The sequence below is a fragment of the Pocillopora damicornis genome, chromosome 2 (assembly GCF_964200805.1).
Source record: "Pocillopora damicornis chromosome 2, jaPocDami1.2, whole genome shotgun sequence".
NCBI classification, from domain to species: domain Eukaryota; kingdom Metazoa; phylum Cnidaria; class Anthozoa; order Scleractinia; family Pocilloporidae; genus Pocillopora; species Pocillopora damicornis.
In genome coordinates this window covers 6,065,468-6,090,835 of record NC_142671.1, presented here as the reverse complement: position 1 = coordinate 6,090,835, position 25,368 = coordinate 6,065,468, and the positions used below count along the sequence as shown (strand labels likewise).

At 40.2% G+C, this 25,368-nt stretch overlaps 2 protein-coding genes and 1 pseudogene across 3 annotated transcripts; 1 reads left to right on the top strand and 2 right to left on the bottom strand.

The window, feature by feature from the left end:
• Window positions 1-1,018: 1,018 nt before the first annotated feature.
• Window positions 1,019-9,655, bottom strand: LOC113683101 (uncharacterized). 2 transcript variants are annotated; one of them, XM_027200309.2, is made up of 14 exons: window positions 9,542-9,655; window positions 8,417-8,457; window positions 7,771-7,852; window positions 7,222-7,260; window positions 6,746-6,952; window positions 5,999-6,454; window positions 5,495-5,518; window positions 4,853-5,242; window positions 4,503-4,615; window positions 4,327-4,391; window positions 4,001-4,168; window positions 3,450-3,616; window positions 2,650-3,269; window positions 1,019-2,326 (listed from the first exon to the last, which is right to left on the bottom strand). In XM_027200309.2, the coding sequence occupies exons 3-14, from the start codon at window positions 7,826-7,828 to the stop codon at window positions 1,646-1,648; spliced, it is 2,988 nt and encodes a 995-aa protein (XP_027056110.2). In that variant the 5' UTR covers window positions 7,829-7,852; window positions 8,417-8,457; window positions 9,542-9,655; the 3' UTR covers window positions 1,019-1,645. The 2 variants fall into 2 exon arrangements, with proteins under 2 accessions (XP_027056110.2, XP_027056109.2); XM_027200308.2 differs by having other exon boundaries at window positions 8,417-8,468; window positions 9,542-9,646.
• Window positions 8,553-12,317, top strand: LOC149049671 (uncharacterized; annotated as a pseudogene).
• On the bottom strand, window positions 12,120-24,901 carry LOC149049670 (uncharacterized). Its single transcript, XM_089195281.1, has 16 exons — window positions 24,840-24,901; window positions 23,348-23,435; window positions 22,366-22,941; window positions 20,809-21,272; window positions 20,114-20,291; window positions 19,909-20,028; window positions 19,343-19,411; window positions 18,826-18,921; window positions 18,069-18,503; window positions 17,744-17,767; window positions 17,060-17,449; window positions 16,640-16,752; window positions 16,235-16,293; window positions 15,929-16,108; window positions 15,552-15,715; window positions 12,120-15,420 (listed from the first exon to the last, which is right to left on the bottom strand). The coding sequence occupies exons 2-16, from the start codon at window positions 23,427-23,429 to the stop codon at window positions 12,989-12,991; spliced, it is 5,382 nt and encodes a 1,793-aa protein (XP_089051407.1). The 5' UTR covers window positions 23,430-23,435; window positions 24,840-24,901; the 3' UTR covers window positions 12,120-12,988.
• Window positions 24,902-25,368: the final 467 nt, after the last annotated feature.

The window sequence follows — 25,368 nt, the reverse complement described above, 5'->3', positions numbered from 1 at the left end:
TGACCGATCACCACTTAAAGTGACTTCTTCTCCTGCAGCTGAATTAGGTTTGTGAATGTAAGACTTTTTTGTTATTGTTCAGACAGAGATTAATTACGGGACTATCTTACTAAGTTATGTATTTGGAAAAATTTTTGTTATAGGTTTCATTTTGTCAAAACATTAGTTCTCTCTAACTGGGCAAAAGCCCCCCTACTAAAATCCGCATTTTGCGAGGTTAAACATATTACTTGTCAGGCACTCTTACATTAAGGGAGGAAACCTGAGACGAGTTTACAAACCGCGTGCAACTAGTGACGATCGAAGGAGGTAAATATGGCGGTCATAGGGATTCCTTAAAAACGATCGCCATGAGTGATTAGGCAAATACCATTTTAGTTTGTGTTGTATGCAACAAGAATATTTGAAGTTTTACACACCTAGATTTCTAGGAACAGGACGTTTAATTTAAGCTGTCAACCAAATGAGCGGTAGCACGGTTGTATGTAGACCTTTTGAAACAATCTTCATTCACTGGTATTCAGCTAAAAATATTAGAAGGGCGAAGAGCATCTAGTTGTTTACGGATAATTTCCAAGGCTTTAGTAAAGTTCTCTTAAGCCTTGTATACTCTACATGTTCCTCTGGCGACAGTAATGTTTATCTTCCCAGAAGGAGTGTTTTAAGTGTACAGTCTTTCATGTACGTTATATTATCCAGCTCTTTTTTCACTTTTTGTCGATTTACAATAACTTTTTTCAACCAGCAACCAAGATTTACCCATCATTCATATGGGCTCGTTCAATTCGCGCGATATTGTTGCATAACGTCGGGGATATTACAAAGGGTGTGTTGTTCATGTTTATGGGTTAAATTCTCGAGAACGTTCAGGCCCTCAATCGCCCTCTAATACCTAACCATTACTTCCGTCGCAAAAAAGCCAGTAAAGTTCTCATCTGAGTGTGCTTATCTCTTTTCCCCTACCTTAACAATGCATAAGAGAAAAGTCTGGCAGACACTGGATTGTAACAACAGAATATATTTTAGAGACTCCTCAGCTTTATTGAATATCTTCTCTGCGCGTGATCATGGAAAACGATCACATTGTCCTATGAGATAGAACCCTTGTAAATAAAATCTCAATACAATCACTTAAGAACTAAACATTAATTTACAATATAATGCGAGCCAAAATAAAATATACATATGTACTTGTCAATCTAGCACTACGATATATTATAACCTAAACGATGGTTTTCTTTCTCCGAGGAAGAAATGATGAGAAGCTCCTGTCAAACTCCTGCCACCAGAAGAGAAAGGTAAGATAAACCCAAGTACTCGAGAACGTCGGATTTATGAAGTAACTAATACAGAATTTTTATCAGCTCTTTTATTACTCAGCTGTGGTTTGCTAAACGAGTTTTTTTTTTATGTTGGCTTATAAGTCTAAAAGCTTAAAAACGTGCAACAGATTGCAGTCATTGATTGATTTGCGTATAAAACACGCTAACCGAGCGACAAAATGCAGTCATTCCGGCCAAGAAAATTCAAAACGTTGCATACTAGCCTATCTGTTCAGACATTATTTAGAGTTTTCTTGTGGCTGACTTACACTGCTAGTCACAGTGTTCTTCAGTCTTTATAAAGCGTCGATAAGTGAAGTACTTTACTCCTTTTTGGAAGACTCTACAGACCGTCCCAGTCTTGTTTTGCAGCATGGTTTGGGACAGGCAGGTGGGCATACAGTGGGAGGCGCGGCTCCACACATTGGGGGACAGGGAGGCATAGGTGGCATCATAGGTGGCATCATAGGTGGCACCATAGGTGGGACCATAGGTGGTGGTTGTTGCTGAGGCACTTGGATCTGTATGGCAGGAAGTTTGATTAACATTGGCTTGGGCGGCGGTGGAGTCACTGGTTTACAGGGTTTTGCCGGAGGAAGTCCACAAGGCATTGGCATGGGCATTGGTGGCGCTGGCATTGGCATGGGCATAGGCATAGGCATTGGCATTGGCATGGGCATGGGCATAGGCATTGGTGGTGTGCATCCAGGAGTTGGCACTGGAGCGCACGGTTTGGGAGCTGTGCTTTTAGACTTAGTTTTTCCCGCTTTTGGTGGGGAGGGGGGTGGGCAGGGGTTGAAAGGAGACGGAATGCAAGGCATAGGCATTGGTGGCGGCATCGGAGGAGGCGGTGGTGGAGGAAGCATTATCATGCTGCTTTGTGGATAAGTCAAACCCATAAGGTTCACAGGTTTAGGTGGTTTTGCTGCCTTGGCCGCTGGCTTCTTCGGTGGTGGTTTTGGTGGACAGTTCGGGGAAATATTTGGAATGCAGGGTGGGGCCATCTGTTTAAAATAAATAGAGCAAATTAGTAAAACCAAATGTTGGAGATGAAAGCTTGCTTTATATGATAGTTTGTATTTCAGTTCGCTTCGTCTTTTATGAAAACACCCCAACTCAAAGTGCTATTGAAATATTAGTCCTCCCAATTATTCTCCACCTCTCCTCATCCACACCTCATGATAAACCTGATATGTTTCTTTGTAAGTGTTCTCCATTTATCCCTCGTCGTGAGTGCCCTTCATTTTTATCCCTTCCAGAAAAATACTCCCCCTTTGTTCTAAGGTCATTTTGGCATGAAACTAAACTGAGCAAACTGGCTCCTTACCTGAGGCATGGGATATTGAGGTATCATCATAGGCTGAGGTGGAGGAGGAGGAGGAGGCATCATAATAGGAGGACATGATGATAGAGCAGAGGGTATACACTGCCTAAATGCCCCTGCCTGTGGAACAGGCAACACAGCACGAGACACCGGCCTTGAAGATACCAACCTAGGCATTATACGCCTGTATGCCGGTTGAAGTGGAAATCTGTAAGCAATGCGAGGAGCACTCATCAAAGGCTTTTTAGGAAAGAAGCGTCCTGTGTTTGCTGCCAGTGGCCTTGCGACCATGTTGCGGCAAAAGTTGTTCATTATTGTTGGAACACAGGGTGGAGGTGGAGGTGGAGGATATTGTGGGAAAGCTGGAGCAGGAAAAGGCATCGGTTGTGGACAGGGCGAGGTTAGCGTAGGAGTGCATTTTGCAGCAGGTCGTTTGGCTTGGACCTTTGGCTGTGTTGGTGGTGGTTGCGTTGGAGCTGGCTTAGGTGGGCAGGGATTATATGGAGTTGGTACACATGGGGGTGCCATATATGGAGCAGGGGCAGGCACTGTGGAGGTGCAGCAGCTTGGAGCGCAGCTTGAAACACACTGAGTTGCACAGATTGGAGGGCAAGATGCTGAACCTGCATCAATATATAAGAAAAAAAGAACGTGTTTAGTAAAGCATCAACTTCATTTTAAGCTCTCCAAATGCTATTTACCTTTCGCTAAACTCGAGATAAATTCGAAATGCTCTTTCATCAAATACATTGGGCCAGCTTTTCTTCCAGGATAACAAAGAGAGTTACAGTTAAGTAACATACCTGGAGGAGCTATACTGATGGTGAGAAGTTTCAGCTTTTCGCTCAGTGGTGCTGGTAGTTTGTTTCCATTAGCTCGAAGATATTCCTGAAGAGGTGATGTTGGGTCTGGGAGAATGTTGCTTGGTCCAAATGTCAGGGATAGTTTCACAATAACCTTCTTCTTTGGCCTAAAAACAGAGTTCAAGCTTATTTTTCGGCAAATATGGCATTTCTCTTAGTTAAAAAGTTTAACATCACCCCAGCATCTCTTCAAAGTTGAACATAGGTTTCGGTTATCTTGGGGTACACAAACATACTTTTTCAAGAAAAGCATTTGCATAACCTCAGCTGTGTTATAGCACAAAGGTCAGTGATGTACCGAATGTAGTACTACCCGCCCTCAATGACAGTTCATTTAATCAAAAAGTTTATTGTCTTATTCATGTTTTAAGGCCAAAAAAATTGACTTTACATTAAAATGGTTAAACCACGAGGATAATTTTCAACCAATAATCCTAATACGCTACATTTCTTTAACTTAGTCGTTAATACTTGTGGAAGCTAACTCTTACTTTGTGGTTGGAACCTTAGGAGGAGTGGGCTTTGCAGGCGTGGCTACACCACCAGAAGGCTTTGGTTTTGGAGGAGTTGTAGGTGCTGGAGTCACTCTGATTGCAGTAACCTGACGTTTGCCAAAGTAGTTGTATACTGGTACTGGTGGTGGAGGTGGGAGACCGTTGCTAAATCGGACAAAAGATTAAGAACACAAAAATTTAGAAACGTCTTAACCGTGGTTCTTGCCCTGAATATCTGATAACGTGGTTCGTATAGTGAGACTGAGCTTTAGAAATGTTGAAATAAGGACAATAGTTTTCTTGTTCTCTTCCCATGGACTTACCTGACAGAAGTGATTACGGAACTCATGAGATTTTTAACTCCAGCCTTTGTGTAAATTTCTTTGAGCTGAAAATCAAATATAAAATCGGTGTCATTTAGAACCAGGTCTTTCTAACTATACGTAGTTAATGGGTAATACACTGGTAAATGTAAAATTGGTAAATGCTTAATTCATACCGCCTTTTGGAACTTTGTAGATAGTTGCTGGTAAGCGAGAGATCCAGGATTTCCCAAGTCATCCAACCACACCATGGATTCCACTTCGAGTTTCAGGAGATAGGTAATGTAACCTACAGGGGATGATCAACATTATGCTAAAACATTTTACACGTAAAACAACCGTAAATTGCCACGAGAATAATATTTTCGTATGTAATACTGTTACACACTTTAGTGTAAAATGTAATTTAGGTCCATGACATAAACTTCAGAGAAAGTCACATAACTCTGTTCCGCTTGTTAACAATGTATGCTCGTCAAACAATTTCTGCGTGTGGTACAAAACAACAAAATCCGTCATCGCTTACCTTCTAAAGGTTTTTTGCACACATACGTGCTGGCAGTGGTACATGGAAAGTCTGCCATAGTGCCGTACTTGGCCTTGTTATTGAAGCCAACGCAGTTTTCATTTTTGCCTGTAGGCTGTCCATTCACCCAGTCCATGAAGCGAATCTGTGAGCCCTCAACCGACATGTACATACTTTCTGCCAGACGGTCGTTAAAGCCCAGCCAGGTGAAATCTTTCTGGCCCTTCAAGAGCCCCTGCTTGAAAAAATCGTTTTCTAATGATGACTCGATCGGAGGGAGAGTTGCGCTTTCTTTCAGACATTCTCCTAAAGCATTCATCCATGTCTGCTTGTCTTTGTGCAGCTTGTAACAGGAGCCTTGATATTCGGTAAATCCAGTGGGGCATTTGGCTTTATTCAAATAAATGCATAAAATGAGATCGGTGTGATTGTCAGTATTAGCGCTATTAATACTTATTGATCGCACAGACCCTTTCTTTAGCCACTAAAACCGTATCACAGGTGAGATAGGTCGTAGCAACCAGCCATAAGCTATTTACTTTCTTACAAGTATTAGATTTTTCCCAGATAACGTTGCATTTGCTGATTAAATTTACACGTCTAAAAAAAAAAAAAGAAAAACAGGAACAACACAAGTTTTACCTCCAGTAGCTGCAGTAAACATGTCTGAAATAGAGAGAAACAAAATTAAATTCATTCTTCGATACTTGGCATAATGGCGTTTATAAGGAGATGCGCAGATGGCAAGAAAGGGCAGCATAAAATAGTGCGTGCGTGCCCAGTTATGCAACAAGGTTGCCTGTTGTTAAAAGCCCATTGAAAAGAAATAATTAGGCGTTTCTCTCCTAAGCGAGCTGTTTGATCTTAATTTATTTCCAAATTTTTTTGTCCCTTCGTCTTCCTCGTTATGCTGCACAACTTTAAACTACAAGTTTTGACCAAACTAAAAAGCGATAGTGGCGTCAAATGGAGATAATTGCGTGTCCTGACAGGCTTTCCAAAAATATTATAATGACCCGGGACCTTTTTCTTCGTTGGAACATCATCTGCTCGTTTACAGACATGTAGCTACATGTTATAAGAGTTGATAAATTATCTTGTTAATCAATTTAATCAAGGAGGCCACGTTGATCTTAGTTCCCTTACCGGTATATGGTTTTACATTGGCTTTCATCTTTTTAGCATCGGGAAGAGCCTTGGCATTATTTACATCTGGAGCGGGATCGACCAAGATGGTCACAAAGTATCTTCCAGAAGGACCCTTTTTGACCGCTATTCCAGCATGAGTTGCAGCCATCCAAACGGCGGTGACGAAAAACCTGTTGTTATCTTTCAATGCTGGTTTTGACCAATCGTAATCCTGCATTTGTTTTAACCAAAAGGAGTTGCACTCAGCGGACACTTTGTCTGAAGTTACCAATTTTATGCACTGCAGTTGTCCGTGTTTGATGCTGGCATCTTTCCTGATCACACCTCCTTTCTGCATTTTGTCGTTAGCGGCTTTAGCTCCAATGTCAAGGGTTGCCGACCTAAAGAGAGGGCCTCCACCGAATAACCTTCGATAACCGCTCAACTCGTACAATATCTTGCTTTCCAGTTGCACTGTGTGAAATATGATAAGATAAAAACAAGTCACAGTGAAAGTAAGTAAATCAGTTATTAAAAGACCTCGTTCGTTCCGCCAGCGTTCATGGCAAACTGATTAAACAAGCAAGTAGAGGCATACTTAGTTTTTCATCGAACTTGCATTTTTCGTTTAACTTGCAAGTCTGAATCTGGTCAATTTGGGGACCAACTTTTCTCTTTCTTTATCATATTGCAGTTCTATTAAGAATCAAACTTAAACGTTTCATTCAATTTATTCTGTTGACTTCCGTCATTGTTTCAACCTACCAGTAGAGAGGGGTTTAGCGGCAGCTTTTGCCGCGGTCTTGGCTGAGGCAGCTGGCTGCACATTCAGCTGGCTCTCGTCCATGACGTCATCGTCATCATCGTCATCATCTTCGGATAGCCAATCGTTATTGGCGTTATGATGGTGACGGCTAGCAGAATCAGAGAACGAAGACGGTGCAGCAGTTTCGTCACTGCTGTCGGTAAATGCTGTAATATAACACAAACTCCTCTAAGCTGGGAAGTATCTCTTCAATTTTTATAGAATTTACTTTTTTCTCGCTTTTAAAACAGTGATTGGCATCCATTGCAATGGGGATTTTTGGATATTTGGTTGCTGATGATAGGGAATGCAGTCCATTCCAAACACTTAAGTTAATGGCTTTTATTGGTTGAGACGAGTTTCCAGCCTCTCGAATAAGCATATTGAGGGCATATATATTCTACAGCCACACGGGAAAGTTGTCAGTTTTACTAACCGTCGTTAAGGCCTGGTGTAGGAGATAAACTGTCGTGTTCTGCAGAGTAAAACACAAAAGAGCGAGCATCACCGGTGGCGGGAAAATAGAACTAGTGTACCTACTTGCTCTGTTTTTGCGTATTTAGAAACTTAATTAAGAAACTAGTCGCGCAACCTGTCTATTTTATTTTATTAACTGCAGTAATAGTTCCAAAACCTGAATTCTCAAAGGAAGATAATTCTAACTCAGGAGGATAGTTAACGTTTATAATATTACTTCATTGTGTGGATGAATTAGCCAAGGAAGCTTAAGGCAGTCAGGCAGACAGTATTATTGGGAAAATGGTTTTTTTTAATTATTCAATTGTGAGAGACCACCAGTTGTGCCGTGGAAAAACAACAGCTTTACATCGATTGATTTTAACTCGGGTAGAACAATGCAAAGAATAGATAGGGAAGTCGCTCATAACGAGTTTGAATACGTTAGGAAAAGGTAAAATCTGTTGTGACTTTGAATTTCAGGAAAGTTTTTTAATTTAAGGTGGATATAATATTTTCGTGTCCTTACCTCTAGCTCTTACAAGGAGACCAAATGTTAGAAGAAAAATTCCTAAGAGTCCCCTCATATCAGTGCACTAGGTTTTCCAAACCTGTATGAGAATAAACATCTGATCATCTGCATCGTTGCATCATTGCTTTGATACACTATTGTATCTTGTATGATGGACTTTTACCGAATTTTAATAAATATGTTCTACAAGTTTTATATTTAAATGCTTTGTGAAATCTTGTCAAATGAGCTAATGGTTGACAGTGTGATATACGATTATATATATCACAATCAATGGATTAAGGTTAAGTCTAGAATGTTGCCCAGAGAGGAGTGGGTTCGCCATCGGACATATTATGTTTCTTTCTAATGGTGGGGATAAGTAAAGCTAATAATTTACTACTCGCAGAGAACAAATAATTTTGTAGAAGTCTTCCTACTATGTGTTAGATGATTTGCCGCAGATATACCTCTACGACAAATAATCTTCACACAGGCAATCCGTCATCCGTATTGCTGACATTTACCTGGACGACCCAATAGGCCTGTGAATTTTATGCTTTTAGATAGTATACTCGTAAAAGGTTTGACGAGTAAAGGCAAGGCGAAGAAGAAATCAATAAAACAATCAAATGGAATGTAAACGGTTAATAAATTGTCTCACCTCAATCTTTAGTGTGTCTTGCTGATCAAAGTGCGCTGTCCCTGAGATAAAACTGACAGGTCAATTGGTATTACATATTGCACGGATCATTTAAGTTATAAATACAGGATTTATAAACACGGCAGGTGGGTATAGCATGAGGTATTTTTCCTTAACAACTTAATAAAATATCAAATTCCTGCAGTGTTTCTGAAGAAATTAATTTCTAAGACTGAGAAGCGCTGATGTAATTTGCAGAAAAATTTATAAAAAGACTAGTTGCCATGTAAGAATTGACAAGAACTGCATTAACTAAGGGTAACACGTTGAACATGAAGATATATTATCTCATGCAGGTAAATTACCATATCACGACGGAATGCTAAATTCATAACAATATTGACCGACATGTTATACAGCTGCGAACACAAAAATTGATTAATGAATCCCTTACAACTAGGATTGGAGCTTAACTTGAAAGTTAATTTTACTTTCTTGTCTTATCGTAAAATGAAGTTTTCCCTTTGAGCGGGTTTACGTTGAAGTTTTGTTTGTTTGCAATTTCGTGAAAGTATCTGGTCTTGCATTTAGAAGAAACCTACCGTGGACAATAATCTCCGTGATAATAGGCTACAGGTCAAATCGATTTGCTGTGGCTCCCAATTTCTCTACTCCATTGCTCATGAGCAACCATGAAAAGGTAAACATGCAGCTCGCGAACGGACAACATTTGGTTTTTTAATAGACAGAAGGTTGCCAATTTTCGTTGTTCACAGGAATGTGTGTTTCAGTGATGATGGCACTCAAGACTTAGGATATAGTGTTATAAAATTTGACAATGAAAGGAGAGACGGCAAAATTGACATCAATCTAACAACTAATGGCTTCGTTGTAAAAGTTTTTAGCAACAATGCAAGCGAATCAGGGCTCAAAAATTTAGGAAAGAATTGTAGCAGTTTATAGACTGTGCTAGGTAATGTGTTATTTTTACGCTTTTTCCGATATGTTACGAGGATTCTCCAAAAACAAATTTCATAAGGATGCTCTGACAAACCCAATTTATGGTACAAATACCAGACGTTCAGCTTACTAAAATACAAATACAGTTTTCACCATTATTATCATTTAACGTTCTAAATTCCCTACCTGGATGTCAGATATAAAGTAGTTTCCGGAGCCAAATAAAAGAAGTCCTCTGGTCTTTGCTAGAACCCTCCAGACATGGCTCACTTACAACTACTTCCGATGTCTAGTTACGGTGACTCAATCTTCTAACTTTTGAATATTTTCAGTCATAAGTCACATTGTGTTTTGAGTTGACTGACCAACAGAAATGGCGAGATTTCGTTGTTTTTATGTAATTTTATTTAAACATTGAAGCTTATGGAGCAGGTTACACTGAAAAAGGATAAGACAACTAAAGTAGTAGGTTGCATTTAAGAGCATCGACAGAAGAACGTTTGAAGGAAATGGCGATACGGACTTAAATCGCTCCAGCTGTAATCTATTTCTCTTTAAAGACCTACATGAAATTGGTGCAAAAAGTGCAAAATAGAAATTAATAAATATATTTTTACGATTAAATATCACAGCAGTTATGTCACAAGCTTATTTACAATCACAGAGGTGCTAGACGGAAATCGGAGCAAACTTTCGTTTTTCATGTCATTAAAATTGATGGCGTTTTTCTTAAAGATGTCTCTTAAAACGTACAGAGATTTATTTCTTTAGTCGGCGTTCATGGGTCTTAAAAAAAGGCTGGTGACTGTTTTTATATCAGAATAAAGAAGTCACGATTTCATGAGTTGGCTTGCTCAAGCTTTAAATGAAAACTAGCGATTGTTTTCGTTATCTCAACAGTGGATGAAAGAAGTCTAACAGGTTGTTTGAATGTTATTTCATAACTCCTTAACCAAAAACTAAAACTGCCCCAACTGAATTGAACGAGTTGCTTTGTAGATTTATTTCTAGGAACTTCCCAGATTTCCTGTTACTTTGAAAAAACAAGGTTAGTTGTAAGCGTCTCACTATCTCTCCTTCAAAAAAAAGCTTACAGTGCTGAGCAAAAATTACGTACACTTTATGAGGTCATTTGTATAAATTAAAAATACAGACCGATTGACTAGCCATCATTAAACTTTTTTATTTTACTGTCTGATCTCCTTTTACATTTGTGATTTAATTTCCTAGCCTAACAGACGTAATCAAACAGAATTTGATTACTAGACCAGGAAACAACCATATGCACATATAGTACGCGCAAATTTTCCGAATGCCTGTGTTTATATTTGGCCAAAGCGGAAAATCATGAGTAATGGCATCAATCCATGGCACAAATGCACTTTTTCCAGATCCTCTAGGGAATGTCAGATCAGGGTCTTAAAGTACAATTTAAATGAATCAGCAACTTTCGCGCAGGAAAGTCTTGGTCTGTCATTGTAATATTGATTTAAAATATGGTTATCAAGGACCTCTTGGTTTCTTATCTAGTATTGCGTTGGATTTTGTTCGATTGATGGATGAATTAAAAGCGAAAACAATATGAGCAATAAATCTCTGGATTGCATGATTTTACTCCAATTACACCTTAAAGATTGAAGCGCCTTGAACTTACAGTTATACATTGCTTGCATATAATTTCTCAGCAAACAACATAACTATTTGTTAAAGAAACAAACACCAGAAAGTTATCTAAAAACATCCCTAAAAGAAAAAAAAGATATGAGTTGTTTTGTTACTACCGAGGGAATGAAGAGAACTTCGTGTCCCCCATCAGCTTTCGAACTTCAGATCTTCAGTTTTGCGCTTACATGCTCTACAATCGAGCTACAGAGAACTCGGATGGTAGGCTACCCCATTTCCAGATTAACTTGTCATAAGCTTCCTGTAAATTGCTAAGAAGGACTCTTTAAAGGAATTTGTTGTGATGTGTAGTGCGATGATGTGCAGATGCTAAAGAATTTATGAGCAAAATAAACACAAATTTCCACTGCCTCTATACAACGAAATGATATGCACTCGATGATCGATGATTGCTAAAAAAATTATCGGATATACTGTAATCAATGAGGATTTGAGCGATTTTCAATTAACGATAAGTATTCTTTTTATATAAAACTAAAATTAATAAAAGCTAAGTTTTTTCGTTTGTCTCACGATGTAGTCACGTGTGATGTAGATCGCGACGTTTCGACTGCATACTTCTAGTCTTCTTTAGGCGATGAGGTCGACTGGTCATGCGTGATCTTAGAAAGCATGATGCTCTGCTGTGATTAGTTGTTTTTTCAACAGCTCTGATTGGTGCACTTCTATCCTTGCTCTTCACTCAGTGACTTGCTCCCTCGGCGGTCCGCTGTCGCTGTCGGAAAACCAAACAACAGTGCCGAACCCGCCAACGAGTTCAAAGCTACTGCGGTTTTACCTTATGTCAAAGGTCTGTCCGAACAGCTTCGCCGTTGCCTACAACAACAAGCCGTAAACGCTGTTTTCAAGTCGGAGACTACGCTAAGATCTCAGTTAGTGCGACAAAAAGATGCTGTCGAACCGGCTAAACAGGATGGCGTAGTTTACAGGATTCCCTGTGAATGCGGCAGGGTGTACATCGGAGAAACTGGAAGACCCATGCAAGACAGAATTAAGGAGCACGATCGAGACATTCGACTCGCCCGTACCGAGACCTCCGCTGTTTCAGAGCATGCCCACAACACCGCACACAAGCCACTCTGGAACGAAGTAAAGTTTATTGATCATGACCCTTATTACTACACGCGCAGAGTTAAAGAGGTAATTCATATAAGACTTCACCCTAACAACAACAACAGGGATAGTGGAATAGAAATTCCAGAAGCGCGGATGCCCACGATCAAAAAAACACAACAACAGGAGAGCCATGCTTAGCTTTTATTGTTATTCATCACGATGAATAACCACAACCTTTTCTACGAAACTAAAATTAAAATTACAAGAAAATGTTTTCGATTCGAGCTGTAAGTGTTTGTCCTGAGGTCTGTGAAATATACATAAATCAATGTAATGATATACATGAAAAAACTACGCGCTTCTGACTGGCTGAAAACGAGTTAATTTCTTATGTAGCAAAGTTATAGCACGAGTATAAACTTCAAATAGCGAGCGCGCGCCGTCAAATTTTGTCTATCTTGACTTTCTGGGATGCTTTTTTCTTCTAAATTACGAATAACGAATTTAAGGAAATAAACGACACTTTTTTAAAAACATGTTTCGACAGTGTCGTTCACTTTCTTAAATTCGTTACATATCTGCTGCTCTCCAGACCTTTTGGCAAATTACTAATAAGCAATAACATGATTTTTCGAGCAATTTGGTGTAAATAAGTACGAGCCCGTATTGCTAGTGCAAAACTCACTTGTGCTTATCAAAACCACATTACAAATTGCCCTATGACATTGTATTTGAGCGTAAGAGGACGGAACCAAACTGTCTTATATCCGTTAAGGACTACAATTATCAGAGGATTATAATCGCTCAACGCACAAAAGAGTACAGCTGCTCCGGTGAAAAGCGAACAAAACTATTTGAATTAGCTTGGCTAACAAAATCATATGAAATTTAGATTTATCCCTTCTTAGCTTTTTTCACTTTCAAAATTTTTTTCTCTTTGCTTTTTGCCTTGGCCTCTTTTTGCTTCTTATTTTTATCAGGCTTCTTACTTTTCGTCTTCGAGGGACTCTTCTGTTTCCTACCTCTCTTTTTACAACAATATTTCGCGCAATATGTAGGGCAAAATACTCCTGGATAGTGAGTACAGGATATTGGACAGCTACTTGGAAAGACTGGTGAAGGTGGTGGAGGTGGAACGATAGGCTTTGGAAGTAAAGATGCTGGAGCAGTCTGAAGAGAAATTTCGGGAAGCTGAACAATTATTGAATGGGGGGACGCAGCTATCTGAGGTGCATTTGGTGGTTTGGGAGAAACGAGCCTGGAAAAAGGATTCATAACACTTGATGTATAACTCGGCGGCATAGGGAATGGGCGTGGTGGAGGTGGTTTGAGATAAATGCTTCCTTGAACCTGCAGAGGTCGTGTTAAAAGTATAGGCCTAGATTTTCTGTCGTACGAATTCGTAGGAGGCATTGAAGGTACATTTCCTGTATTTTGATTACAGGGATTCGCTAGAGAAGGGATGCAGGGGTTGATCATGGAGAAGGGATTTTGTCCTTGGGGATACGGAGGGAAAGGAAAAGGAGGAGCTATTGGTGCTGGCTTAGGATAAAGAGTTAAAGAACCTTGTAAAGAAATTGGTCCTTTGACTGGAATAGGCTTAAGCGGTTGAGGAGCCTGAGAGGGCTTTGGAGGCTCAGGCAAAGTCTTTTTAGGTCTGTCACCGAGAGAAGGTTTGGTAACTCGGCTGAAATAGGGGAAAGGCATTGGACTCCAAGGAGGCAATCCAAAGGGCTGTATTGGCGACATCTGAGACAAGGCAGGGGAGCGATACCGCTGAAATGGTGGTTGTTGGCCATAATTTTGGGTTGCATAGGTTGGAAATCGCCGTATTGGGTAAACTGGAAATGGCGGTGCGACAAATGGAGTATAGGATGCCACCCGAGATTGCCAGTATGGTAAGTTGCTATACGGGACCACATAGGAACTCACAACGGGTTTGGGCATGAAAGCTCGAGACTTGCCCTTCTTGTGTGATGGTTTCGAAAGCTTTCTTGGAGGACAAGGGCGGTTAGGAAGAGGAATGCAAAGCACAGGCCATAATAGTGGTGATGGGTATCTGGCCTGTGTAGGCATAATAGGGGGCATAATTGGTTGGGGACATGGATTGTACGCACTAGGAATACAAGGAGTCTGCGCCTGTGGTCGTACCAGCCGCATAAATTGTTGTGGTGGGTACGTGGCCAGTGCAGGTTTTATAGGGGGCCTAATGGGTTGAGGACATGGATTGTACGCACTAGGAATACAAGGGGGTTGCATCTGTGGTGGTGGCAAATGTATCACATGTTGCGGAGGATCTATAACTTTTAATTTGGAAGGTGGAATATTCGTCTGAGGTGGACAACGATTGTATAAAGATGGAATGCAAGGAGGTTGCATCTGTGGTGGTAGCAGACGATTCATTTGTTGTGGTGGGGATTGTGCAAGTGCAGGATTCACAGGGGGTATAATTGGCTGAGGACATGGGTTGTACGCACTAGGAATACAAGGAGGTTGTATCTGTGGTGGAGGTAAATGAATCACATGCTGCGGAGGATCAGTTACTTTCATAGGTCTCAAAGGAGGACTTATTTGTGGTGGACAGGGATTGAACGCACTCGGAATACAGGGTGGCTGTAACTGTGGCGGAGGAAGATGTATTATGTGTTGAGGAGGATCTGTTACTTTTAAAGGACTTGAAGGAAGACCTGTTTGTGGTGGACAAGGATTGAACGCACTCGGAATACAGGGTGGCTGCATCTGAGGCGGTGGAAGATGTATTATGTGCTGTGGAGGATCTGTCACTTTCAGAGGCTTTGTAGGGGGACGTATTAATGGTGGACATAGGTTATAAAGACTTGGTATACAAGGTATCTGCACTGGATTGGCGGCCCTTGGGAGAAATGCCTGCTGATTGGTTGAATAAGGAAGCCTTGGCAATGTCAAGCGTGGGATCGACATGATCGGACGTTGCTTTGGGCTCAAGATTCCTTGAATAGTTCGAGGTTGAGGCATTTTATAAGAGCCCTGAACAGTTTGTGAAACTTGAGTGCCTGGTGGGCAAGGTGCCTGAACGGTTGGAACACATCTTATTGCCAGTGTCACTGGAACTGTCATCGCACGGGCCTGCGGTACCATGGTCTGGAGGGGAGCCATTGGATACCTCGAAAAGCCAGGCATAATAAATCGCCTGCGATTTGCTTGGGTTATTACAGCGTGTCGCATGGCAGAGTACTGTATATTGCTTCCAGCAGCCATTTTGGAATTGCAACAAAATGGATTACAAGAGACGAGGCAAGTGGTATAGCAGGCGGGTGTACAAGTTCCCAACACAGCTGGTGGAACTCCTGAGATAAATGAAAAAATACATAATATAACATTGGAAAAGGTTGAAGTAGGTTGTAGAGGTCTATTTAGCGTCTACCTTAAAACCATGGTATATTTTCGTTCACTTTCACATATTTATGTAAAAACTTACCTGGGTGAACTATTCTGACGGATTGGATAAGAGTTTTCAGATTAACCGGACCTGGAAGTCTTCCAAGGTTCCTCCTCAAATGATTTTGAAATGGCTTTGTAGGATCAGGTTTTACTCCTGGTCCAAACTTCAAAATAATTGAACTTGTCACCGACGACTTCTCACTAGCAGATAGAAAAAAAGGAGTTCATATCGATTTTTTCCGAGAAACGAAAGAGAAGATGAAAAATGTTTCATACATTTGGGTCGTGAAGTTTTTTTTTTAATATTTTTTTGTGGTCATAAGATATTTTAGCCCCCTCGTTTGTTAAGTAAGGCCTGTTTCCGCGAGAGACGATAAACCACAAATCATTACAATTTTAATGTCGACCCCTTACTTGGAAATTGCTCCACCTGAAGTAGGTTTTGACGCTGGAGTGGCCTGTGTGGTTCCTGTCGAAACCAGTGTTGGTCTGGTGGCTCCAGAGACTGGAGATGTCCCTGATGACTTGGCAGGAGTCGCAATACCAGGCTTTGTTGGCTTAGCAGTGGGTTGAGAGATTACCTTAGGGGTTTTGCTGTGGGAAAAAGCTAATGATCAGATGGAAAAAAGATACGAAAATTTCATCACCAAAAGTTTTGTTAAAGAGGAAATTAACTGATCACTGATTAAAGTCTTCTCAGCAAAGTATACATGCATTTACCTGAAATCTTCGACATATCCTGACACGAAGGTCGGATCAATCTTAAAGATTTCCAGCAGCTAAAATTAGGGAAGGAAATCAATAATAGCAAAAAAGCATTAATAATTAGGGCAATTATCAACTGATGAGGTCATCTTCAGTTTGTTATTTGTATAAACGACCACTCTAAGGTGGTTTATAGATGCGATACTACATGCGAAAACTGTTTAATATCTTAGATACTATTTGGAAGTGTATTGAGACGTGGGAAGAGCTGTAGCCTTTGTAAAAATCACAGTGTGGGTGCCTCGTGGTTAAATCCTCAAATTTATGGTACGCAATAACATGGAAACGGCTGTACTTTTTTTTCTTTATGTTTTCAACTGACCCATAACACATTGATTTACTTACAGCTCAAAAACCTACCATTGTTTCTATCTTTTGCTTGAGGTCCAAATACGGGAAAGACGTCGCTTGGCCGTAATCATCCGTCCACAGTAAAGAAGTAAGTTGTATCTTCATTCGATATGTAATTAGTCCTAAAAGTAGTGTTTTAGAATGTGCAGGTGAGGAACCAGTCTTAAATCTGTACTTCAGTTTAAAAGTTAGTTCCTTCTACAGATCTCAAATGTGTCCTGGTTTTGGGTTGTACGCACATTTTGTTACACTAAGAAGGTAATGTTCAGTAAACCTGAGTTGTGGACTGCGACTCTGTGATGAATTAAGGATCTATAGTGCTGCTCTAGCTAGAGCTTTCTGGGTCAAACGTGCAGTGGCGTGATATATAATCCATGGGTGTTCTCTCAAAAAGTCTCTGAAAAGGAAGATAAAGAGGCAATTCCTCACCTTCAAGTGGCTTTCTAGACACGTAGCTATGTGGCTCAGTACATGGAGCATCAGACATAAGGGTGCCATAGCTAGTCCCTTCTATACCAACACAGTCTTCCTTTAAACCCGTTGGTTCGTTTGCTTTCCAAGAAGTGTGATCAACACTGGTACCGTCCGACCACGTATACGTCCCCTCCGTGATCCGATCATTCAAGCCTGTCCACACTAAACCTGTTATTCCTGGTGTAATAAGCCTTTGGACAAAGCCAACCTCATATGTCTGGTGGAAGGATACCAAGGTAGCGTTATCTTTGGCGCTCTGAAACAATGCTCCCTCCCAAGTTTGTTTATCCGAATGATATCTGTAACAAGTTCCTTTGTGAAGCGTATATCCCTTGGTACACAGTGCTATTGAATGAGATTGACAGAGTTACAATACCTAGTATTGCACAGAAACATCTTGATGATTTTACTGCAGTGAGCAATGGGTGGTAGAATAATTACTTCTTTGGTACTGATCAACGAAATGAATAGCCCCTGAGATGTAACTTGCATTTTGGCTATAAACACAAAAAAAGCTTCTCGATTTTAATCCCCGAGCCATGAGCCTTGTAGGGTCTTTTATTTATTGAGAAAATAAAACTTAAATCAAATTTTTGAGCGGGAGCATCACAAACGAAAAGGAGACAATAATTTACTTACCACTCTGCAATAGGATGTATACATCTAGGAATAAAGATTTGAAATACCAAGTTAACATTTAATTTATCCAACATCTCCGTTTTTTGCCTCTTATTCTAACTTGCTAATCTTTGAATTGGTGAAAAAAGTGCGTGGTACAACCTAAGCAGTAACGAATATTCCTATTCGCAGCAATTTACAGTCATTCTTTACTACATTTCCCTTTCTGAATTTAAGAAAAAAAATTGCTTTTGAAGTATTTAACGCCGGACTAAGAACCTGTATCATCACCTTGCGCTATAGTTTAGACAGTTTAGTGAGTATTATTTCTTTCTGTGTCGCATACCTGTATATGGTAGAACGTTTTCTTTAAGCAACGGCTGTTTATTTCCAGGCATTGGGTCAAAGTACACAACGATGTAAAACTTTGCAGATGGCGACCTGGCCAATCCGACACCAACAAAGTTACTTGAGAGCCATACGAGATGAATAAAAGGCAGTGCCAGAATTTTTGGCTGGCGCCTGGCCCAGTCATAATACTTCACTGATGTGTACCATGTCACCACAGCCAACTGGGCCAAACCAGTTTGAGAACCAACCTTGGTGAACACATTCGTGCCGTAATTCGTGTTCGGATCTATGGAGGCTGTGCCTTTGGAGACCAAGACTTGAGCCCAGTTTTGGGCTGCCGTAGAAATACGAGTGGAAATAATAAGAGGACCTGCACCATGCAGGCGTCTCAATCGATTGATAAACTCCACCACCTCTATACGGAAACCATCTGTAAGAGCAAGTTTGGATCATGACGATTTTCAAAATGTGTAACCCACGATTCGCGAGAGTAAAATGTCGTGAGGTTCTACCCACGTAAGAAAGATGACGGATCTATTTTCAGATAACTCGCTGCTATCAAGGAGCAGAGCAATTTCACCATATTTTCTGACCTCAGATTTACGGTGTGCGAATTTCTTATTTTGAAATACCATACCAATAACATATTTTACTTCGACATTATTAATACATTTCAGTCAATAAGCGTTAAGCACAGATTATGACTGTCTTGAACAGTTTTGAAAAATCTTGCTATGGTTCCGGAAACTTACTTATATTTGTGATAGCTCCAGGGGTGGTTACTCCTCCAGTGCTGGCCGGCTTGGTGGTCTGTCCTGGTGTTGTTGGAATTCTTCGGCCCGGTGATCCTTAGTGATGTTAGAGAAGGGATACAATTAAGCAAAGGAAAGTACCTCTTTGCATCAGTCCCTATCATTTAGAAACATGCACAAATGACAAGGGCTTCTTTGCCTGACACGGAATGCTTTATTTTTATGGTATGCTGTGCTAACATTCGGGGTCGAAATAATTTTCGTTTTTAAGTTTATACCATAAAAATATCCGAACCCAAAACAGAAGAGAATGACCTTTAAGCCAAGACCTAGACTTTCATTCTTTTTATTAAGCTATCGAAGTATGACTTTATAGGGACCAGTCTCTAGAAAAGGGATCTCAGGCTCGTTGCTAACAACATACTTGCGAGTATTTGCCAAAGTATAAGTGTACGAAGCGTCATCTACACCACTTAGAATTTTATGTTGCTATCGTTATCCACATTTTTGTGATTACCTTTTGCTGCTGTTGTTCGCTTTCCAGTTGGTCTTGCTGTTGGCTTTCCAGTTGATTGTGTTGGTTTTTCTGTAAGCAGTTGCAAATAAAGGAAGTCAAAGGCCAAATTGGAAGATGATCGAAACGAACCGTGAAACTGCAGACATGATACGATGATGATAATAACGGCGATAATGATGATTAGGATGTGAACGGTAAAGTTCTGCTTGATATTCTTGGGTCCGCCTTCAAAAAGGTGAATCTAACATCTCGCAGTTATCGCTTGATGCATCTTCTCTATGTATCACTTTAAATGTTTGCGGTCGATAACACATGGAAGCAACTAAATAATTTCACCAATTGATAATTCAACAGTTAAAATTACCTGTTGGTGGTCCTCTGAACTCAAATAAATTTTTTTCTCTCTCTTTCCATTCAGGGAAATGTTCGTGTTGACGTTTCAAATGGACAATGATCAATTTTATTTGGGATTATGAGAAAAGAAAACGCCATCGTTTCCCCTGAGCTTGGTTCTAAATCAAATTGAATTAAATTAAAATAAAGACATCCAAGCGAATAATTGTTACCGTCACATCGATGTCCACGGTACCCTGGTTTGCAGCGACATCGATAGCCGGTTTTATCTTTCGTGTCCACAATGCAGCTCCCTCCATTTTTGCAAGGACTGGCAAGACAAGGATCTTTCTCTGAAATATTGAGTTATTATGCATAGTTGAAGTCAAAAAGGCAAATTACTAGCCAAATATTTCTGAATTACATGAAATCACTTACTGTCGCCGGCGGCACATTTCGTCTTTACAGATTGTATCTGGTTGGCAGTCAGTGCAATTCCATAAATCTGCAGACAAGTGACCCTGCCTCTAAAGTACTGCTTTGGGTCGCTCATGGCACCCATACGAATGGGATATTGTGTAGCTAAGTGTATACGTCCAATCCTTAAGTGAGAAGCCTAAAAGAAAAATAACAAATAAATCTTTTTAACAGCAAACGGACATCAACTCGCTTTAGGGCCGTAGCTGGTGTTTGTAACCTACATATCAACTAATATATTAACATTAAAATCACACATGACCAGAACGACCAAACTTTACAGATGGATCGAAACTTACCGATCACGAACGCCTTACGCCACGTAAGTCTTACAACCAATAGCTTTACGGTTAAACTAACCAATAAATTTACACGAAACAGACCCAGTACATTCGAATGACAACAACTATTTACTAGACTCTGATGATGACATCAGCTCAGGATGTCGAAACGTCAGTCATTACTGACAACAATCCTCCTCAGGTCTACACTTACCCGGAAGTGCACACCACATTAGCACATGTTACCTACAGATTCAAACCATGTGCTGTATTACTTATTCTAGGTGAAGTCTTGACTTTGAATGCCCAAGTTATTGTTAAACCTCCCATTATGGCTTACTGATCATCTCAGAATATAAATATAACTCATCTCACCATTTTGCCATTGACCCACAAACTTGCAATTCCGTGGTTGTAATCGTACGTAAGTCCAACATAATACCACCTCTTTGGATAAAAATTGTAAAAATAAATTTTTCTTCTGTAAAAGTTGCGGCGGCTGTAAATAAGACCCACGAGTAGTTTGGAGCGTGTCATCCAAAGGCCGACGCCATATCCTCCTCTTCGGTAGTTGATGATAGGACCAGATGTGCCTTCAGGGAAAACCCACAAAAATATTGAGATAGAACTGTACGCGTCCAATTTGCCACGAGCGCTGTTTGGGAAGTCAATGTAGCTGTCGGATGTTCCCTTGAGGTAAAATGCTCCACCAGCTCTCCCGTAGGGTCCAGAGACGATGTTTACTGAACTTAAGTAACCTTTAGGAGCCTTACGTGCGCTTATGTCCTTTCCACGGGTTTGCTGGTTAAGTGGATAAATTCCGAACGCCGTAGGTAGGGCTGCAAAAAATACATCAGTCAGTGCTCAATAAAAGGCATGCTGAATTTGAAATTTTTTAGAACACCGCAGGTAGGGCTGCAGAAAATCCATCAGTCAGTGTTCAATAAGAGGCATGCTGAATTTGAACTTTTTTAGATACTGTCTTGAGATCACGATCACACTATTGATTGAGACTAGAGCACGAGCAATAATGGGAATCCTGGCGATTGGCCGGCGGAGGGTTATGGTTCGAGAAATTAAGTGGAACTCCTGGATAGGACGCTTTACCCTCACTGTGCCTTTCTTCGCCCGGGAGTATAAATTAGTAGCGGCGAATTGTCAGGGAAGCCTGATAAAATGCTGGAGATAATCTTGCAACGGAATGGCATCCCATCCAGGAGGGAGTAACATTACTACTGGTAGCTTTATGCCATGGAAACTGGCATAGACTCCGGCTGGATGCGACTGGAGTATAAATGGGTAGCGGCGAATTGTCAGGGAAACTCGATGAAATGCTGGGGGTAATTTTGCGATGGAATGGCATCCCATCCAGGAGGGAGAAGTATTACTCCTGGTAGCTTTGTGCCAAGGAAACTGGCATAGACTCCGGCTGGATGCGCCACTTGGCACGAGTATACACATTGCCTTTACCTTACTATAGGCGTCAAAATTGCTGACACATTGACCTTTCCAATTCCCCTTGTTGAGTTAACTTATTCTTCCTCTTCTTCCCAAAACGATGTCGTATCGTGATTCCATGAACGTTTAGCTACATACAGGCAACAATGAATAGGGAGGGGGGGTCTTGACCATGATTTAGGGTGTGGTACAAACAGGAGTGTTTTTCCACAGATAAATAAAACTCTTCAAACATGATGTGTCCCCTAATTTTGACACTGATTGTAGGTAAGGCATAGTGTGAGGAAAAATGTATTTCCTTTCTCTGAGCTTTGGAGGGTGGAAGTGCTAATCAGTGACTAGTTACTGAAAGGCATCTTACCTATACCGACCTCGTTTCCAGAGGCATGAGACTTTGAGAAAAATGTTATTAATTAACAGTGAATTTCAGATCTGTTGTTTTTTCTTTTTTGAAAAACTTCATTACACACTCACCATTGGTACAAGTTGTTGTTGCCAATTTCGATATAACACTGCTGAGACTGCTAAACCTACTGGATCGGAAGATGTGTGCTGGTTTTTCAACAAGCAACCTCAACTCGTAATCCCTCACATACTGCCCGATGGCCAAAGCATAAACCTGAACTCCTTTGGCTCTCAAGGGTAGAACCGCTTTGTCAAGAGGGATCGAATCTGAGGTACGTGTCTGATAACCGTCCGTCATTACAATCAGTATCTTAGGTACACTGCTCCGTGTTCCACCGTCAATAGAAAACACCTCCTCTGCTGCCTTTTTCAGTGCCAGGTCAATTCTGGTATACCCACCGGGATAAGGAAGTTTAGAAACTGCTCTGGAGAAACTCCAGAAGTGGTTATGTTGAGGAAATGATATTGTAACCTCAGCCCTTGTGCTGTACACTATTACTGCAGCATGCGTTCCAGAGCGAGATATTCCAAATATTCCCACGGTATTTTGTACAAATTTCTTCTCTTGATCATATCCCCATGATCCCACACTACCCGAGGCATCAATTGCAAAGGCGATGTCAACTGGACGTCTGCATACTGCACCTGCAAACATGGACCAGTTTTACAATAAATAAAGCTCATTTTTTTATTGCAAGTTAAAGAAAAATTTTCACACATACCTTACATTAGTTTATTAACCATTATAGGCCTTTTTACGTATGGGAATCATTGCCAATGATCAGGGAACTCGATGTCTTTAAGGTGCATGCAACAACACTATCATGCAGCTCATTGAAATATCTTTTGTATTTCATTCCAATCGTAGAGTTCTCCCCCCCCCCCCCCTCTTCTTTTTAATGGCTTAAGAGAGTCCATAGTTACAACTCCTTTTCAAGGGTTCATTCTCTCCAAGGATTACCGATTCAGTAACGTGTTACGCCCAGCTGGGACGGTAATCATGAAGATCGAAGCTGTTCCCGGAATCAAAGTACCTGGAGCTATGACTTACCATGTGCACATCGCCCTTTAAGAAACAGCACAGCAACAGCTACCGGCAAAAGAAATTCCAAAAAATATTGAAGTGACTTCATTTCATGCTGAAATTAAAATGAACAAACATATATTTTTTTTTACATAAAATTGAAAAGGAAATGTGTTCGAATCATATGGAGTATAACTTGTACTAAGAACAAAAGACTAAGGGCGTGAGATCTTCCACACAATGGATTTGCAGTCGCGAATCGGATCGTCAGTTCAACTTAGGAATATTTAACTACGAATTTCCCTTTTTCCTTCTTTTTTTTTCGGCTAAAACCTCCCTTTTCCTAGTTTTTACACAAGAAGGCCTGTCGAGGAATTACGGATAAAGGAAGATCAAGTTTAAAGTTGTTTTGCTGATGTGTACGGTAAACAATTTTTACAGTGTCTATTTTCTTTCCTTTAACTTATTACAGAATTAACACCTGTACTGTAGATAGACCGTTCAAAAGTCGGTGAGAAAGATAACTTGTCATTGAAAATAGGAAGAATTGTTTAACGGTCTCAATGGAGTGACTTTTACCCAACGGCTAACGATTAAAATTATGGCCATTTTACGGCTAACGGTCTATTTTTTCCCCTTGAGTTAAAAAAAAAATTTTACAGTCCGCTTTTTTGCGACTAATGGTTAAAATTTATTACGTTTTTTATAATTATTTTTTCCGTTTTACTGCTGATGGTTAATCCCATTGAGAGTCTCATGTCAGTTTTTTAGAACTCCTATTGGGTTATGTTTTCCTAAATGTTGGCATATAGGTATATTGTATTTTTATCCTTAGGATAAAGGCCGAGTCAGAGGTCATAACTTTTTTTTAAGAAATCAATTTAGAGGTTTGAAACCGTCGAGATTCACAAGAGGGGTAAAATTTTAACGCTTCTACCCTATCGACTTTACATGAAAGGGATTGCAACCCTCGGAAGTAATTTACATACAATGATCTGTGTTTTGTTGTGGTTCACCAGAAGTCTGTGAATTAAAATGAGTTGTAAGAACTCTATACGGAGAATTTGATAGGTACTTTAAAGGTTGGTTTGTAAAACTATTGGCGGATGTTTTGTAGGGTAACTTTTGTTGGATGAGATAAGGTACAGAAAAACGTTGTCAGAGATCTGTAGGAAATGGCAGATAAATGGCAACATATCATGGGAACAGAAACAAGTCATAAGGCCTACAGAGAGAAATAAACCCCTCTCCCTTCTTTCAAAGCGACTTCAAGGGTAAATTATCTTTGCTATGGTTCTTGAATCGTTCTGATTCCTTCCTTTAAACGAATGATCGTCATTTGAATGATCTTCGAAAGGTTTACAATGTTTACCGAAATAACAAGCAGGAGATGAAGTCATTTTTCAGGAATTTAAACAAACTTTGTCGAAAGGACGAAAGACATCCTTATCTTAAATAGCGGGAAGAAGAAATAAATAGATCAAATTAGTTACGGGCTAAAATTTAAACGTGTACTCACCGAGGTCTTTTAAAGAGTGCATTACAGCCATCAGCCCTGTCTCTTGTGAAGATCATAAATATATGCATCATCTTTTCAACGGCGTTACGAGTCGGCAAAATTGTTTATTTTGAGTTATGATCCTTTAAGAAACCTGCAAATCCACACGCTTGTTTTCGTCTCATATAATTTCAAAGCCAGTTTACCTTTTTCCATTTACCAATTATTTGTTTTCGGCCCACCTTTGATTCCGATTTTGGCCTCATTGTCCAATTTCTTAGAATCAAAATGATTAGATACTATTGCTGATATCGACTTTGTTCTCTTTCCTTTGCTTGCGTCCATTAAAACGCCAAATGTCCAGCCCTCTAAGTCAGAGGAGCATGTATTTCAAGACTAAAAGATAGTCGGAATTCGACACAACACTTGTTTTTTTTTCTTGTGGCGCAGTGGTTTTAAAATAAATTTTAAATTGATATGACTGAATTTTCAGTTTCATGACTTCAGCCGTTCGATTGCGTCGCACATACTCGCCACGTTTGGGGTGTTG

Bases quoted from the DNA above. Each gene is read 5' to 3' on its own strand.
- LOC149049670 (XM_089195281.1), bottom strand. From the start codon at position 23,429: ATGAAGTCACTTCAATATTTTTTGGAATTTCTTTTGCCGGTAGCTGTT. The intron at 16,753-17,059 runs GTGAGGAATTGC...CACTACTTTTAG, and splicing joins GTCTAGAAAGCCACTTGAAG to GACTAATTACATATCGAATG. The intron at 15,421-15,551 runs GTAAGTTTTTAC...CATTTATCTCAG, and splicing joins CGTCAGAATAGTTCACCCAG to GAGTTCCACCAGCTGTGTTG.
- LOC113683101 (XM_027200309.2), bottom strand. From the start codon at position 7,828: ATGAGGGGACTCTTAGGAATTTTTCTTCTAACATTTGGTCTCCTTGTA. The intron at 6,455-6,745 runs GTAGGTTGAAAC...TATTTCACACAG, and splicing joins CGCTAAACCCCTCTCTACTG to TGCAACTGGAAAGCAAGATA. The intron at 4,169-4,326 runs GTAAGTCCATGG...TGTCCGATTTAG, and splicing joins TCCGTAATCACTTCTGTCAG to CAACGGTCTCCCACCTCCAC.